The 18,321-nt window shown below is 44.4% G+C and overlaps 2 protein-coding genes across 3 annotated transcripts; one reads left to right on the forward strand and one right to left on the reverse strand.

The window, feature by feature from the left end:
• Positions 1-982: 982 nt before the first annotated feature.
• Positions 983-11,450, forward strand: LOC106578764 (zinc transporter ZIP9). Of its 2 annotated transcripts, XM_045702301.1 has the most exons (7): positions 983-1,238; positions 1,899-2,004; positions 4,642-4,833; positions 5,962-6,030; positions 9,132-9,217; positions 9,612-9,746; positions 10,101-11,450. In XM_045702301.1, the coding sequence occupies exons 1-7, from the start codon at positions 1,143-1,145 to the stop codon at positions 10,455-10,457; spliced, it is 1,041 nt and encodes a 346-aa protein (XP_045558257.1). In that variant the 5' UTR covers positions 983-1,142; the 3' UTR covers positions 10,458-11,450. The 2 variants fall into 2 exon arrangements, with proteins under 2 accessions (XP_045558257.1, XP_045558258.1); XM_045702302.1 differs by lacking the exon at positions 4,642-4,833.
• Positions 11,451-11,714: 264 nt separating this feature from the next.
• Positions 11,715-18,191, reverse strand: LOC106578821 (coiled-coil domain-containing protein 177). The gene is made up of 3 exons (XM_014158009.2): positions 16,134-18,191; positions 13,574-13,765; positions 11,715-13,078 (listed from the first exon to the last, which is right to left on the reverse strand). Exons 1-3 carry the CDS (start codon positions 17,535-17,537, stop codon positions 12,896-12,898), a joined length of 1,779 nt encoding a protein of 592 aa, XP_014013484.1. The 5' UTR covers positions 17,538-18,191; the 3' UTR covers positions 11,715-12,895.
• Between the last annotated feature and the right edge of the window lie 130 nt (positions 18,192-18,321).

Here is an 18,321-nt window from a genome sequence, read left to right on the forward strand (position 1 = left end):
CATATCGAGATAATGAAAACGTTTCGTGTCACATTCCCCATAGTGAATTTGAGATTAAGGGTTAATGTCATTGAGTAATGTTATAAAATCGTCAATATATCAGTTCAGGATTTTATTCAAGAATGGATTTTCATTGTTAACAAAAACGTTCTTCAAATTGACCCATATTAAGGTCAGCATAGCTTGGAGCGATGGGGAACCCATCGATGTTCCAATACGTTAAAACATATTCAGCCAGATCTAGAGTAGAGTTCGTTGGTGGGTATTTGTTACTACTTGAGAGACCGAGATACTATCTCCATCCATGGAACATTTAGGAAAGGGCCAATTTTAGCTAGTTAGACAACAACATGCAACAATTCATTCATCAATTTTGGTTTCCCCACTTGTCTTTGGTGCGCCAAGACAATTCACAGTTGAGCTCTTGTCAATTACCTTGTACCACTGCACGCACATCGGCTCGATACTGCATGTGTGTATATATATATATATACACATTTATTTAAAAAAAAACATTAGCATAATGAATATATTCACAATGATAGCTTGGATATATATATATAGCCAAGCTATCATTGCTCATTGTGAATATATTCATTATGCTAATGTTTTTTTTATTTGTATTATTTTTTCATTGTATTCTGCATTGTTGGGAAAGGCCCGTAAATAAGCGTTTCACTGTTAATCTACACCTGTTGTTAATGAAGCGTGTGACAATTAAAATGTGATTTGATTGGTCATTATGTGTTTTATTCAGTTCAGTGTTGATATTGGTATCTTACAAATTAATATCCAAAGGTACCACAAGACTTTCCCACAAGACGGTCTTTGCGGGACAGGGTGTATCAATAGTCCTAAAGTGCTCTCTTTCCTTGTCTTCTGCACTAAGGTGAACGGAAAAACTACATAGGATATATCAACTCCCAAGCAGCAAATACTCCCAACGCGTTGTTATTTTCACCTATCCTGTGTTTTCACATCAGTACAGATGAAGGTGAGGAGACGAGGACAAGAAACTAGTGTAGAGTTGAGACTATTGAGACGTACTCCGCCACAGTCACAAGTTCAGGGAGCTGGCGGCAGGTTCTGCGTTTGATTCAGTTCGGTTTTTCTACGGTTAGGTGTTTTTAAGTTATTTCGCCATGGACGAGGAAATAGCGATTATTTTGATATCCGTTGTGATGTTTTTGGGATGTTTTCTATTAGGTTTAATTCCACTTTTGATCAAACTTTCTGAGGTAAGTCATTTAATTCTCAACATTATATCCCCTCCGTTTCTCACCCTTCTGTAACTTTCACTGTACTTCCTCCTACGGTCTCTTCCCTATGCCAATCCATCCCCCATTCAACATTAATATATATATGTATGTATGTATGTATGTATGTATGTATGTATGTATGTATGTATGTATGTATATGTATGTATATATATATATATGTGTGTGTGTGTGTGTGTGTGTGTGTGTATATATATATATATATGTGTGTGTGTATATATATATATATGTGTGTGTGTATATATATATATATATATGTGTGTGTATATATATGTGTGTGTGTATATATATATATATGTGTGTGTGTATATATGTATGTGTATATATATATATGTGTATGTATATATGTATCAGTATCTTCAAAAGAATGTGATTGCTACATTTTGTTATCTTAACTATTAAATAAGTCATAAATAGGCTGCCGACTGGATTCTCTAACCAGTTTGAATGTATGACTTTCTAAAGTTATATTGACGCGTAATGTAACAGTCTGTTATTATATTGACACATTCATTCTCACTCTCCCTCCTAGAACAAACAACAGTTGGTCAGTGTGTTTGTAAAATAATGCCTGTGTGTGTGTGTGTGTGTGTGTGTGTGTGTGTCCTTCTCTCCCAACAGAAAAGGCTGCAGTTTGTCAGTATATTCGGGGCAGGCCTGCTCTGTGGTACTGCTCTAGCCATCATCCTCCCAGAGGGGGTGGAACTACTGGAAGAGTCATGGAGAGGTGAGGGGTACCACACATAATGGGCTTTGGGGAGTAACAGCCCAGGGTCCTAACTATCAAGACATCAGCGACAGCTGGAGCAACAACTCACTGTAGGCTAGATTCCTGTTGTTGAGTTTGTGTGGGCACATAGTCCTTCGATTGCAGCTATATTGCTGCTAAGGGTTATCTTGCCAACGGTTCATTATGTATGCAACTGTATGCATTATGGACCTTTTGGGGCGGCAGGTAGCCTAGTGGTTAGAGCATTGGACTAGTAACCGAAAGGTTGCTAGATCGAATCCCCGAGCTGACAAGGTAAAAATCTGTCGTTCTGCCCCTGAACAAGGCAGTTAACCCACTGTTCCTAGGCTGTCATTGAAAATAAGAATTTGTTCTTAACTGACTTGCCTAGTTAAATAAAGATTAAATAAAAATAAAATAAAATAAATGTAAAGGAAGCATTCAGTAGTCCATCAGCCGACCCTGCTCTATAATTTATGTCTGTTTACAAGCAACCTCACTGTCAAACGAAGCCCTACAAAGCAACGGCAGGGCTTGACGCGTGAGTCAGAGGCTGTATCTGTGGTGTTAGGTTGGCTGTGGTGTGAAACCAGATACTTTTTATTTCTTTATAAAATAATTCCCTCCAGGGCTCGAAATTAAGGGCGTCCCGTCATCCCTCGGATGATATAAAATATGGCTACGGTTCAAAACAGACTGTGGGGAAAGTTCTGGTATGACAGTCAAAATTCATACAACCATTTATTTATTTTTGAAATGTAAAAAAGCTATGAGGCTGATGCAACATATTTAGCTTAAAATGTTGATGGTTATATTTCTTCATATTATAAACTCAACAATACGCACATGGCTGAAGGCTATTTACAGGCGTACATGCGAATGTTCCAAAATGCAGTTAGCGGGAAACCACTGTTCTCAAATTTCACCACACACACGACAGCGGTTTCGTGTGCCAGATACACTGCATAGAAACAACTAGGATGGTCCTTACAGAAAAAAACATGAATTTCACATGTGAAGTGTTCCTAAAGCACATGTTTTTATGTGATCTTATGCGAAGTTTATGTGATAACATGTAAAGCAACATGTGAAGTGTTCCAAAAACAAATCATATGGCTTTTCTGTTTGGGGGGGGGGGGCTGCTAATCTTAATATTATGAGTAGGATGAGGCCTTTGGCTGCTGGACAATAAAATAGTTGATTTGAAAACCAATAGAACATATTTAAAATGCTGGTTTCAACGTCATTAAGTGGTTAAAAGATAATTCCCTCAACATTTCTATGGTTATATTTTCGCTAGGCTAGGCTTCACTTGGCTAGGTTTCGCTAGGCTAGGCTAGGTTAGGCTTCACTTGGCTAGGTTAGGCTTGACTAGGCTTCACTTGGCTAGGTTAGGCTTCACTTGGCTAGGCTAGGCTTCACTTGGCTAGGTTAGGCTTCACTTGGCTAGGTTAGGCTTCGCTAGGCTAGGCTTCACTTGGCTAGGTTAGGCTTCGCTAGGCTAGGCTTCACTTGGCTAGGTTTTGCTAGGCTAGGCTTCACTTGGTTAGGCTTCGCTAGGGTTCGCTAGGCTAGGCTTCACTTGGCTATGCTAGGCTTCGCTTGGCTAGGCTTCGCTTGACTAGGCTTGGCTAGGCTACTTTGAAACAAGGTAAGACATGCTTCATAAAATGACAAAATGGTTTTAAACAATAAAGTTGATGGTTAAATAGTTTCAAAATGCTGACCGCCTCCACTCAGATTCAAGGTGGGTGATGTGCGGTGCGCAACAGGCACTGTCCTTCACTCTCTGGTCTTGTGACCATTTGATCTGAATGAACCGTGCCTCCAGTATGTCGACAGAATCACGCCTTTAGACGTTAATGTCGATCATCCTTCATTATATTTGTAAAAACATAACTGGTATTTAGTCTATATTTATGTAATTAAAAGTCTCGTTAAAGTTTGGCAATATTTTTCTGGAGCCCTCCTTATGTTGGTTTGGACATGAGGCTGTATCCGATATGCATATCACCTACCCTTTCACAACTGAAATCTACACTGAGCGTATAAAACATTAGCAACACCTTCCTAATATTGAGTTGCCCCTTCCTTCTTTAACCTGTCTCCAACCCTTCATCTACACTGATTTGAAGTCGATTTAATAAGTGACATCAATAAGGGATCATAGCTTTTGTCTGGATTTACCTGGTCAATATGTCATGGAAAGAGCAGGTGTTCCTAATGTTTTGTATTTGTTCCTAATGTTGTTTTTTTTTTACTTGTCCTGCACAAGAGAACAAGCGTTAATGTCGAGCCCTGAAAGGGCCTCGAATGAAGGCCATTTCAGGGTAAATCGGGCATTGAAATGAAAATCACCTTGGTGACCTAATTTATGCCTCTATTTAGCCAAGCATGTGTAGCAGATGTGAAATCCCTACATAGAGTCCTTGGTTATAGCTCAGCTTGGGCAGTCAGGGAAAGAAGCTATACTGTAGCAACAACAACATTTCCAAGCTTTCACACAATTCATCTATGGATTGGTACTGTAGAATCTAGATACACAGCGTAAAAGCTTTTGGTTTGAGGATGAGTGCACCTGTTGATAAAAGTCAGTGTTTTAAGAAAACATTCCTCTCCGTATTCTCTCTCTAGTCTCCTCCTGCTCTGTGGCCCCAGTAGCAGCCAATAAGAATGCCAGTGACGGTGGGGTTGGAGGTCAGTTCCAGGAGATGGGCCCCTCCTCTAAAGGTCTCCCAGCAAGGTTCTTCATCGGGGTCTCCCTGGTTCTAGGGTTCATCCTCATGTTCCTGGTGGACCAGATCAGTAGCTACTGCTCCATACATGGTCAGTTATGCTCCAGGGTGAAGACCTAGGCCCTCCCTCTATTAGCATTAGCCTGTCCTATTGAAAACACACTGTGAAGATGCTAACTTCCCTAGCGTTAATTGGGCTAGTGTCATTAGACTCATTGAAAACCTGCTCAGGGGGTGACGTTTCCCATATGTACAGATCTAGGTACAGCTTCTTCTCCCCAATAATATCTTAACCATTAGTGGGAAAATGCTAAACTGATCCAAAATCAGTGTCTGGGGGGGCAACTTCACCTTACTCCAATGAGTTACTACTTCATATACTGTAGCATCATATCTCCAGCTTGTTCCATACATGGTCAGTTAGATCATATGAAAAGGAAAACCCTGCGACCATGAAATTATAGACATTCTTAGGTTTGTGGTGCGTTATGGTGACCTAAAGTAATCCTTTATATAGAAAATAAGGAAGGTCTGCACTCAGGAATTGTTTTAAAAAATAGGAAAATGTACTCCATTTTTTCAGGACAAGTTACTTCATATAACATAATTCTCTAGCCTGGTCCCAGATCTGTTTGTGCTGTGTTGCATGGTAATTGTTTCGCATGATAATGACCATACATGTTGGCAAGACTGATTTGGAAGCACCAGGTCATATGTTCTCCACATTTCTCCTTGTTTCACTCATCTCCAAACCTCCTACGACTCCAAACATCTTCAAACCTCTCCATCAAAACCTCTCTAAACCTCTTCAGACCTCACCAAACCTTATCAAATCTCTCCAAACTTCCTCTCCAAACCATCTCTTCAAACCACCTCTTCAAACCATCTCTCCAAATTCTCCTCTCCAAACTTCCTCTTCAAACCTCTCCACCAAACTTCTCCAAAGCTCTTCAGACCTCACCAAACCTCCTTATCAAACCTCTCCAAACTTCCTCTTCAAACCATCTCTCCAAATTCTCCTCTCCAAACCTCTTCAGAGCTCCTATCCTAACCTCCCATTCAAACCTCCCCTTCAAACCTCCTCTCCAAACTTCCTATCCTAACCATCTCTCCAAATCCCCTCTCAAACCTCCTCTCCACAAACCTTTTTCATTGTGCTAGCATTCGGCATGTCCACAAAACTGTTGCTAACAGTTGGTTGATTGTGTTGTCATTCTAGATCCACGTACTGGAACGTCCAACAGGAACAGCATCACAGCTACACTAGGACTGGTCATCCATGCTGCTGGTAGGGAACACACACACACACACACACACACACACACACACACACACACACACACACACACACACACACACACACACACACACACACACACACGCTGAGTTTTCATACGCGACTGATGTTTCTTAAATCAGTTTTGAGGTTGTTGTTGGGTCCAAAAGAGATGAATTGCTTCATTGTCTCTGGGTTGTGCTGTTGACTAATCTGTATCATTTTACAAGCCAGGGAAATCCACAACCCAGAAGTCTTTGAGCCGATCTTAACTTCCTCTTGTGAAGCATACTGTGATCTTGTAACGGTCGTCGTGAATACAGGACCAAAACGCAGCGGGAATATGAATGCTCATCTTTTTAATATTAAGAAAAGTGAACACTTACAAAATAAACAAAACAACGACTACACAGTTCCATAAGGCAAAGTAGCTATACAGAAAACATCTACCCACAAAACCCAAAGGAAAAACAGGCTGCCTAAGTATGACTCCCAATCAGCAACAACGATATACAGCTGTTCCTGATTGAGAGCCATACCCGGCCGAAACAAAGAAATCCCAAACATAGAAACACGGACATAGAATGCCCCCCCCCCAAAGGTGCGGACTCCGGCCGCAAAACCTGAACCTATAGGGGAGGGTCTGGGTGGGCATTTCTCCGCGGTGGAGGCTCTGGAGCGGGATGCAGACCCCGCTCCACCACTGGCTCACCCCACTTCAATGGCTCGCAGCGGGCCCCGGACTGGAGGGCGACCCTGGCAGCGCCGGAGGACTGGCGGGCAACTCTGGCTTCGCCCGGCTGGCGGGCAACTCTGGCTGCACCCGGCTGGCGGGCGACTCTGGCGGCTCCGGACAGGCGGGCGACTCTGGCGGCTCCGGACAGGCGGGCGGCTCTGGCGGCTCCGGACAGGCGGGCGGCTCTGGCGGCTCCGGACTGGCTCTGGGCGCAGGCACAGGATTCACCAGGCTGGGGAGACATGCAGGAGGCCTGGCTCTGGGCGCAGGCACAGGACTCACCAGGCTAGGGAGACATGCAGGAAGCAGGAAGCCTGATGCGTGGGGCTGGTAATGGAGGTACCAGACTGGATACACGCACCTCAGGTCTAGTGCGAGGAGCAGGAACAGGGCGTACTGGACTGTGACTTTCGCACTGGAGATCTGGTGCGTAGGCTTGTTACCCATCTTCCAGGCTGAATAACCAACCTATCCCGGCGCGGATGGAGCGCAGGCACAGGACGAACTGATTCCTCCCAGCGCTCCGGAGACATAGTACGCAGCGCCGGCGCAGGATAACCTGGACCGAGACAGCGCACCGGAGACCAGATGCGCTGAGCTGGAACACTCCGCCCCGGCTCAATGCCCACTCTCGCCCGGCAGATGTTAGGAGCTGGGATGTAGCGCACCGGGCGCTCAACGCGTACTGGGGACATCGTGCGCTCTGCCGCATAACACGGTGCCTGACCAATACTACGCTGCCTCCTGTAAGCACGGGAAGTTGGCTCAGAATTCCTTCCTGCCTCAGGCCAACTTCTCGTGTGCCCCCCCCCCCAGTTCCTCTTTCGGGCGGCGATATTCCCCAGCTTGTCTCCATGGTCCCTTTCCGTCCAGATTTTCCTCCCAAGTCCACGAATCCTGAACCCTCTGCTCCTTGTTCCCACGCTGCTTGGTCCTCTTATGGTGGGTAGATCTGTAACGGTCGTCGTGAACACAGGACCAAAACGCAGCGGGAATATGAATGCTCATCTTTTTGATATTAAGAAAAGTGAACACTTACAAAATAAACAAAACAACGACTACACAGTTCCATAAGGCAAAGTAGCTATACAGAAAATATGACTCCCAATCAGCAACAACGATATACAGCTGTTCCTGATTGAGAGCCATACCCGGCCGAAACAAAGAAATCCCAAACATAGAAAAACGGACATAGAATGCCCACCCAAATCACACCCTTACCAAACCTAAATAGAGACATAAAAAGGCTCTCTCAGGTCAGGGCGTGACAGATCTCTTAATGCTCAGAGACTTTGACATCTTCAAAATGGCTTACATAGTGTCTTTCTAATGGACTGTAGGTCTACTCATAGTGTCTAATGGACTGTAAGTCTACTCATAGTGTCTAATAGACTGTAGGTCTACTCATAGTGTCTAATAGACTGTAGGTCTACTCATAGTGTCTGTCTAATAGACTGTAGGTCTACTCATAGTGTCTGTCTAATAGACTGTAGGTCTACTCATAGTGTCTAATGGACTGTAGGTCTACTCATAGTGTCTAATGGACTGTAGGTCTACTCATAGTGTCTAATAGACTGTAGGTCTACTCATAGTGTCTAATAGACTGTAGGTCTACTCATAGTGTCTAATGGACTGTAGGTCTACTCATAGTGTCTAATGGACTGTAGGTCTACTCATAGTGTCTAATGGACTGTAGGTCTGTGGAATAGAGATTGACTTCATCACTACTTGTTTTTGTAAGAAGTGTTGACAAGCTGAATGTACCGAGCTGTCTGTTTAAACTACTAGCACACATCTCAGACACCCATGCATACCCTACAAGACATGCCACCAGAGGTCTCTTCACAGTCTCCAAGTCCACAACAGACTATGGGAGGCGCACAGTACTACATAGAGCCATGACTACATGGAACTCTATTCCACATCAGGTAACTGATGCAAACAGTAGAATCAGATTTTAAAAAACTGGAACAACGGGGACTGTGAAGGGAAACACACAAAGGTACAGACACATACATTGTAATATTGTTGTATGTTGGTATTATACATTTTGTATTGTAGATATGTAGTGGTGTAATAATGTTATATGATGTAGTGTTTTATCTTTTGTTTGATATGTAATGTAAGTGCCTTAATGTGTTTGGACTCCAGGAAGAGTAGGCAGCAGCTAATGGGGATCCCTAATCAATACAAATATCAATCACAAAGGAAGTCATTAGTATCTCATAGTGTTGTGTGTGTGTGTGTGTACAGTGTGTAGTGTTTGTGTGTGTTTTATAGTGATCATATTGACTGCTTATAACTGACGGTGTACCTTCAGGTGTGGTGTAGTGTGTGTGTGTGTTGTAGTAATATTGTTCTTCTCCTCTCTCCCCAGCTGACGGTGTAGTTTTAGGTGTTGCCGTGGTTTCCTCCAAGGTCACAGTTCAACTGGTGGTCTTTCTAGCTGTCATTCTGCACAAGGTGAGACTCCACTGGATTAACCAGCCTCTAACAGGAAGTTACATCACAATATTGGACAACAGGACAGCTTCTACAAGGAAGTGACATAACAATATTGTACAGCTTCTAACAGGAAGTTACATCACAATAAGACATCTTGATTGTTTTGACTCCTCAAGCCCTCTCTCAGTTCAATGTACTCTCTCCTTCCCACCTCCTTCCTCTCCATATTTGATCTAACATTCACTCTCCCTCCCTCCCTCCCTCCCTCCCTCCTCCCTCCTCCCTCCCTCCCTCCCTCCCTCCCTCCCTCCCTCCCTCCCTCCCTCCCTCCCTCCATCTATCCATCCATCCATCCATCCATCTCACCCACCCTCCCTCCATCTCTCCTTCCCACCCTCGCACACTCCCTCAGGCTCCTGCAGCGTTTGGCCTGGTCACCTTTCTGTTGCACGCAGGTTTAGAGAAGAGGCAAATTCAGAAGCATCTATTGGTCTTCTCTGCTGCAGCACCTGTTCTCTCCATCATTACATACTTTATCCTGAACGCGGTGAGAAGAAGCAACAAACTACTTTTTAGTGACTTAGAACAATGTGCTATCATAATGGGAAGAAATGGGCTTTATCTAATGGAAACCCTTTATAGTCATTGAAGTAGGAAATTATTGAAGATTGTTGGAGTGGTGAACTTAGCCTGGTTCTGAGAATCGATTTGTGCAGTCTTGCCAATAGCTGATAATAGGAGTTGACAAGACAGAAAAAAAATATCTATGGGATCAGGCTATGGGGGAACTGGTTCATCACTGAAAGTTATTTGATAACCAACAGTAAAAGTTATCTGAAGGTTATTTTGTAATGTTGATATTATGTCTCAGTGTGTTGTGTTTTTCTTCCTCCTACTGCAGAGTGGAGGTTCAGCTCAGCACCGTCTGAGCGCTACAGGTGTTGGGATGCTCTTCTCAGCCGGAACATTCCTCTATGTTGCTACGGTCCATGTACTACCAGAGGTCAGCTCCAGGGGCCAGCAGCAGAGCTTTGTAAATGTAATCTCTGGGACCGGGTACCTCCACGGGACTGGGACTGGGCAGCAGCAGCAGAGCTCTCCCCACCTCCACGGGACTGGGCAGCAGCAGCAGAGCTCTCACCACCTCCACGGGACTGGGACTGGGCAGCAGGGGGACCTGGGGGTCCTGGAGAGCCTCACACTGATACTGGGAACAGGACTACCTGTGTTACTGGCCCTGGGACTACATGATGACTAGTCTTGTGAATCGATGCTATCCTACCAAGTCTCCTTCGTCACTCAAAGGAACATTGGGAATGAATGTGAAGGAAGTCTGAAAATCGAGACTACACTACGACTGACAAGTTAACACAAAGAAAGACACCACATGATACCAAGCACACATTCTTACATAGAGATCATTATAGGGTGTTTCTGTGCCAGATGCAATGTGTATCAGTGTCTTTCTCTGAGAGGTCAAGGAGTTACTGTTACTGACATGGGTTTGAACATACAAAAAGTAGGAACACAGAGTGTGTGTGTGTGTGTGTGTGTGTGTGTGTGTGTGTCATGCAAAATAGTGTGGGATCAGAGCGAGAGACAGAGTGATGTGTGTGTCAGAGACTTGTGTATTTGTGTAGAGCTTTTGTAATTGTTTCTCTTGCCTAGTTCAATCTCAATGGGGACATTCTGTTGAGATTGTCGAAAGAACATTTCCTGTAAGTGGATAACTGTTTCCTCATATTTTGCTTTTGTGCCTCCACTGAACATTTTTTTTTTTTAAATGTTAGACGAAATCCAAACTAGATCAGATTTTAATCAAATTGATAATATTTCATCTTTTGTCATTTCTAAGAAAGGTTTTTGGCTGGGGTATGTTATGTACTAAAATATTCAGGCCAGGTTGTGAAAAGCCATCTTTATAAGCATTGGATGGTTGCCATAACACTGACGGTGCCTAAATGAACCACAGTGATGATAATTGATTTCTTATTTTGTATTGGATGTGATACTTTTTAGATTTGCTAATAATGGTTTACATGAAATATTCAGTAAAACACTCCGCTGACAAACCACAGCTCAGTGGACCTTCCAAACGGACCAATGACCATACCGAAAAGAGACTAATACATTTCTACATTGTTTACTATAGCCAGGACAATGTTGTCTGGGTACCAGTCTGTTTAGATAACATTCCTCTAGCCTGGGTACCAGTCTGTTTAGGTAACATTCCTCTAGCATGGGTACCAGTCTGTTTAGATAATGTTACCTAAACAGACTGGTAGCCAGACTAGAGGAATGTTATCTAAACAGACTGGTAGCCAGACTAGAGGGATGTTATCTAAACAGACTGGTACCCAGACTAGAGGAATGTTACCTAAACAGACTGGTAGCCAGACTAGAGGAATGTTAGCTAAACAGACTGGTACCCGGACTAGAGGAATGTTACCTAAACAGACTGGTACCCGGACTAGAGGAATGTTACCTAAACAGACTGGTAGCCAGAATAGAGGAATGTTATCTAAACAGCTTTATTAAAGATGTAACAAAAAAATACATTTTCATGATCTAGATGTTACAACAAAACAAATCACTAGAGAAATACTGGAATAAAGTGTATACAAACTTCCTGAGCAACTATACAATAGCAAAACAATGTGTCTGTTTTGTCACTTTAATAAATACAAAAGCTATATAATCTGAAAAAATGATCTTGAAAAACATCTCATTTAAACTACAGTATAACTACAGTATAAATGTCAAACTGCAGTATAACTGCAGTATAACTACAGTATATATTTACTCTACCATAACTATTTCCAGAGACAGTATATTTTATGTGTGTAGTTAAATCTAGTTCCAGCCTACATTCAAGACCAGGATTGTCTTCAAGTCAAATTGATATTAATAGTTACTCAAACTTGTCTAAGCTAAATATTCCCTTACACAGCAAATCCAAAAACACTTTGTTTGATGAAGAATACCTCAATAGATCTATTGTTTCAGAAGTATCACCTCGTATTTACTTGCCACTGGAAGAATGAGAAGAATTACAGGTATTAACATAACAAATATGAATGCAGCAAAACAGCCCAGGCCATTTACAAGCTTTGTTGTAGCTCATGTCAGGACTGGGCCCTATTACTTTGTACTCGTCTCTTAGTATTTGTGTGTAGTGGTTTGTACTATGTCTCTTTAGTATTTGTGTATAGTGGTTTGTACTACGTCTCTTTAGTATTTGTGTGTAGTGGTTTATACTACGTCTCTTTAGTATTTGTGTGTAGTGGTTTGTAATACTGTATGACTCTTAGTATTTGGGTGTAGTGGTTTGTACTACGTCTCTTTAGTATTTGTGTGTAGTGGTTTGTAATACTGTACGACTCTTAGTATTTGTGTGTAGTGGTTTGTAATACTGTATGACTCTTAGTATTTGTGTGTAGTGGTTTGTAATACTGTATGACTCTTAGTATTTGTGTGTAGTGGTTTGTACGACGTTTCTCAGTATTTGTGTGTAGTAGTGGTTTGTAATACTGTACGACTCTTAGTATGTGTGTGTAGTGGTTTGTAATACTGTACGAGTTAGTATTTGTGTGTAGTGGTTTGTAATACTGTACGACTAAGTATTTGTGTGTAGTGGTTTGTAATACTGTACGACTTAGTATTTGTGTGTAGTGCTGAATGTATAAGGGCAGATGTTCATATTTTTCCACGGTCCAGCAGGGAGGCAGCTAGCTGAGCCTGCAGAGCCATCTGGTGGAAAGTCCTGCCGTCCGTCGCCTCCCTCACCTTCTCCCTCATATGGCAGGAGGCGCGAGCCACTCTACGAGCCTCCTCCTGCACCACCTTTCTCTGCCTCTGCAGACGCTCCCTCCGACGCTCCTTCAAATCAAAATCAAACTTTTTTAATGTACATTTAAAAATCACTGAGACACACTTTACAGTAAAATAATAGAATGTCTGTCCCAAATTAACCCTTTTCCCTCCAAATGGAACCCTATTCCCTCCTAAATGGCACCCTATTCCCTCCTAAATGGCACCCTATTCCCTCCTAAATGGAACCCTATTCCCTCCTAAATGGAACCCTATTCCCTCCTAAATGGAACCCTATTCCCTCCTAAATGGAACACTATTCCCTCCAAATGTAACCCTATTCCCTCCAAAATGGACCCTATTCCCTCCAAAATGGACCCTATTCCCTCCAAAATGGACCCTATTCCCTCCAAATGAAATAAAAACACCCCCTCCCCAACACCACACACACACACACACACCTTCTCCTCCAACACCACACACACACACCTTCTCCTCCAACACCACACACATACCCTACCACATGCACACAGGTCCTAACCCCCCCCCCCCTTAACACCACACCTTCAGGGAGAGGCAGCATTCTCTCAGCTGCCTCTCTGTCTCCTCCTCTCTCTGTATCCTGTCTAGGAGGCGCTGGTGGCAGAGGAGTCTCTCCATGTTTTCCTGCTGTGCCCGCTGTGCCCTGCTCCTCCTCTGGGTGTGAGCGTTCTGGCTTGCCTGCTCCATACGACGCTGACTCACTTGGGCCAGTACCTGGACCAATACAATAGAACGTTATTGTCCAATGTGAGTTGGTTAGGGTTTAAGTGCATTGCTCAAGAGCACAACGGCATCAGGTGGCACCTGAGATTTTAATGCCAGCAACCATCCAGTTGCAGGCTCATTCCTGTCAGATTTTCTCCGTATCACTGTGATTCTAACCCTATATAACCCCCCCAGGCCTAATATTTAAGTTGAGGAAATGTGATCATAATTATTATTTTTGCGATCCATGCTGGACAGGCTAGTAAAGGTTAGATGTCCCTCCTAATGAAAAGGCCCCATCCTGCTGAGGTGAGCTGCTGGTCAGGCTAGTAAAGGTGAGCCGCTGGACAGGCTAGTAAAGGTTAGCTGCTGGACAGGCTAGTAAAGGTGAGCTGTTGGACAGGCTAGTAAAGGTGAGCTGCTGGACAGGCTAATAAAGGTGAGCTGTTGGACAGGCTAGTAAAGGTTAGCTGCTGGACAGGCTAGTAAAGGTGAGCTGTTGGACAGGCTAGTAAAGGTTAGCTGCTGGACAGGCTAGTAAAGGTGAGCTGCTGGACAGGCTAGTAAAGGTGAGCTGCTGGACAGGCTAGTAAAGGTGAGCTGTTGGACAGGCTAGTAAAGGTTAGCTGCTGGACAGGCTAGTAAAAGTTAGCTGCTGGACAGGCTAGTAAAGGTTAGCTGCTGGACAGGCTAGTAAAGGTTAGCTGCTGGACAGACTAGTAAAGGTTAGCTGCTGGACAGGCTAGTAAAGGTTAGCTGCTGGACAGGCTAGTAAAGGTTAGATGCTGGACAGGCTAGTAAAGGTTAGATGCTGGACAGGCTAGTAAAGGTTAGCTGCTGGTCAGGCTAGTAAAGGTTAGCTGCTGGTCAGGGTAATAAAGGTGAGCTGCTGGTCAGGGTAATAAATGTCAGCTGCTGGACAGGCTAGTAAAGGTTAGACGCTGGACAGGCTAGTAAAGGTTAGATGCTGGACAGGCTAGTAAAGGTTAGATGCTGGACAGCGCACTTACACTTGATAGGCATTTATGGATGAGAAAGTGAACTTGCTATTTCCAAAACAGAGCTGAAGGAGGAATCAGAGATTCCCCGTTTTGCTATCTGTTGCATCGTCAACAGCCAGGGTTTCATTCAATATTCCTAGGCACTATATATTTATTATTGCACATTTAATTAAAACAAATGTATTGTGCGATGTTCAACTTCAATTAATTGGCACAAAACATGCGTCAGACAAAAACTTTTGGCACAGGTGGTCACCTAAATTCATTATAGTAGACTGGGCCTAATATAGGCTAGCATACCAATGGTGGATTATTAGCCCAGCCTATGAATTAACTTTTTTACACATCTGTCTTAACGGTTCCATGTAGCCTGAACCCAATGTGTGTCCCAGAAGAAGCTATATAGTTGTCCCTTTATTTTTTACCCAAATTTTGTGATATCCAAATTGGTAGTTAGTCTTGTCCCATCGCTGCGACTCCCGTATGGACTCGGGAGAGGCGAAGGTCAAGAGCCATTTGTCCTCCGAAACACAACCCAACCAAGCCGCACTGCTTCTTGACACAATGCCCGCTTAACCCGGAAGCCAGCCGCACCAATGTGTCGGAGGAAACACCTGGCGACCGTGTCAGCGTGCATTGCGCCCGGGGCCCACCTCAGGAGTCACTAGAGCGAGATGGGACAAGGACATCTCGGCCCGGCCAAACCCTCTCCTAACCTGTATGATGCTGGGCTAATTGTGCGTCACCTCGTGGGTCTCCCGGTCACGGCCGGATGCGACACAGCCCGGGATCGAACCCAGATCTGTGGTGACACCTCAAGCACTGCAGTGCCTTAGACCACTGCGCCACTCAGGAGGCCCCTGGTCACTTATTTGGAGCAACTCCTATAGAAAGAAGCACCTTGCTTGCTGGATATAAAACAGGCTACAGCGTTCACAAAGCACTGTCAGGGAAGTCTTAAACGGTCGAGAGCTTCTCTGGTGTGATGTTCTCCCCGTTCCCGTTGTTTATGTTAGAATGTTAACATTCTAGCGTTGGGCAATCAAATTTACGAATTAAGTTAGAACGTTTTCCTATTAGTCAAATTTGCATAAACATTGTGATTGGAAGATGGCTGTGTAGGTTAAATCAGGATCAAATCCTCTGGTCTCCTTGAGCTCCTTAATGATACAATGTTCATAATTGAAGACTGCTGAAAGGCCAGTCTTTTTGGCAATGACAAGGAGTGGAATGTTAGCTGAAGAGAACAGTACTCTGACTATTACAGTGTGCCAGGGACTGTGGAAATGTGTGTGCTCACTTTCCAGTATTGTTTATTGCATGTATTATAGTGTAGTTGTGTGTATGGTTTCTGTATATCTGTGTGCTGTCCTTGCCTCTTTCTCTCTGAGCTGCTGTTGGCTGTGCCAGGAGGCTCGGAGCTGGGCCCTCTGGATCTGCTCCTCCTCCCTGGCCGATCTCTCCTGCAGCTCCCTGAGCCGCAACGCCACTGCCTGGGCCCTCTTCTCCCAGGAGCGCTGCAGTTTCTCCTCCAGGGCACTCCTCATCAGCGCCTCCTCCTCCTCCATCTGCTGCTGCACCTCCCTCTTCAGGAGGAGGCATCTGAGATGCTCCCTCTGGTTCTCCTGTTGGAGCCTCTTCCTCTCCCTCCTCTCTCGGATCACCCTGCTCCTCCTGGCCCTCTGCTCCTTCTCCTGCGACAGCTGCACCTCCTTCTCTCTCCCTGCCTGCTCCAGATGCTCCATGTCTTTGAGCAGCTGCTCCTGGAGGCATTTGCGCTCCTCCGCTTCTCTCCTTGCCATCTCTTTCTTGTCTTTTTTCCGCACCTCTTGCTCCTCTGTGAGCCTCCTCCAGCGATCCTCCTGCAGTAGCACCTCCTGCTCGCGCTGACCGGCCAACTCCTTCTCCTGGCGCTCCTTCTGCCTCCTCCGCGCCTCCTGCCCATCCTGCCACCGCTGCATGCTCTTCTCCACCTCCTTCTTCCTCCTGCGCTCCGCCTGGACCCGTCGCACCTCCTCCTGCCTCCGGGCCTCCTCTCTCTCCTGCTCCTCCTGCTGGCTCAGCCTCAGCCTGGTCTGCTCCTCTTGGTGCTTCACCAACATCAGAGCTGCTATCTTACGGTCTTTCTCTGGGACTGTCACATTCATCTTCTTCCTGACGTCTCGAGTGAGCCTCTCCAACTGTCTTTCTGTGGCTGGGGAGTGTCGGAGGTCACCAAGACTTAGGCTGGACACCATCATGTTCTTGTCAGTTGGTCTCAAGCGGTTTCTGTTTTGTTCTCTGGTGATAGCAGCAGAATAAGAGGATCTGCCATTGCTCACAGATTTCCTTCTGGGGCTGTGGTCCACAGATTGAGTAGTTCCCGTTCTCAAACCATCACAGGCGTCCTCTGTTGATTTGGGATCTTCGAGAGAGTTCCGACTTTCTACCTCGACGACAGTTTCGAGGGCTGACAGTTTAACGGACGGTCGTCTTTCTTTCGTCTCTAAAATAATCTTCTCTCTCTCTTCACGGCACAGCCGCAAAATCCCCCTGCCTTCCCTTTCGTACGCCTCGTACAAAACCGTCAGTGCCTTAAACGGGATATCTGGGTTTACGTTGTCATCAACGAAATCGTTTAGAGATTTTATTAAAAGTTGAACGGGTTTGACGCCGAGTATTGCACATGATTCCAACGACCGCGGACTGGTTAAAACATACGTGCTGTCCTCGGCGTCCGTTGTGTCAAAGTTGTCGAGATCCAAGTGCAGCGTTGGAGACGGTGGACTGCTATCTCCCATGACAGCTAGCTAGTGCTTATAGCTACTTATCTAGCTAGCGTGTTTATAGCTACTTAGCTAGCTAGTGTGTTTATAGCTACTTAGCTAGCTAGCTAACATTAGTCTTTACTCTGGACACCATAGCATTGCAGACAGGCAAACCAACAGGTACCACACTAGCTAGCGTGCTTATAGATACTTATCTAGCTAGCGTGTTTATAGCTACTTAGCTAGCTAGCTAGCGTGTTTATACCTACTTAGCTAGCTAGCTAACATTAGTCTTTACTCTGGACACCATAGCATTGCAGACAGGCAAACCAACAGGTACCACAAAAAAAAAAAGCAAGTAAAGTTGATATTTCTTATGAAATGCGTTCAGCATTTTGATAGCTGTCAAATACGAAGAAGGAGAGAGTCCTTTCAACGGTGGAAATCAAGCGACGCTATTTTGTTGTAACCATGGCTGCAAAACCCAAAGAATTCTCTGGAAAATAGGGATTATTTCTTCTCGGTAGATTATTTGAGCACCCTCTGTCGGTTGATCATCTTTAGATGGGGTGAAAACGCAACAGTTCATCATCTTGACATCTCCCATTTCTATTAGAAAATCAACGCCATTTGTTATTTCTACAATATTTGTTTTCACAGTGGACAGTCACAAGAAAACGGTTTACATTTGTGGTTTTATATATATATATATTTAAATGAATGGTATTTTTGTCGCCATCGGGTGGTAATTTGTAGACATAAACGCAAAGGTGCATTCACGCGTACAACGTTGTTGTTTGGTTTGAAAAATATCCGA

Source organism: Salmo salar, chromosome ssa19, assembly GCF_905237065.1.
Source record: "Salmo salar chromosome ssa19, Ssal_v3.1, whole genome shotgun sequence".
Lineage (NCBI taxonomy): Eukaryota > Metazoa > Chordata > Actinopteri > Salmoniformes > Salmonidae > Salmo > Salmo salar.

Bases quoted from the DNA above. Each gene is read 5' to 3' on its own strand.
- LOC106578764 (XM_045702301.1), top strand. From the start codon at position 1,143: ATGGACGAGGAAATAGCGATTATTTTGATATCCGTTGTGATGTTTTTG. The intron at 2,005-4,641 runs GTGAGGGGTACC...TTCTCTCTCTAG, and splicing joins ACTGGAAGAGTCATGGAGAG to TCTCCTCCTGCTCTGTGGCC. The intron at 4,834-5,961 runs GTCAGTTATGCT...TTGTCATTCTAG, and splicing joins TAGCTACTGCTCCATACATG to ATCCACGTACTGGAACGTCC.
- LOC106578821 (XM_014158009.2), bottom strand. From the start codon at position 17,537: ATGGGAGATAGCAGTCCACCGTCTCCAACGCTGCACTTGGATCTCGAC. The intron at 13,766-16,133 runs GCAAGGACAGCA...GTATTGGTCCAG, and splicing joins AGCAGCTCAGAGAGAAAGAG to GTACTGGCCCAAGTGAGTCA. The intron at 13,079-13,573 runs GTGTGGTGTTAA...TTTGATTTGAAG, and splicing joins AATGCTGCCTCTCCCTGAAG to GAGCGTCGGAGGGAGCGTCT.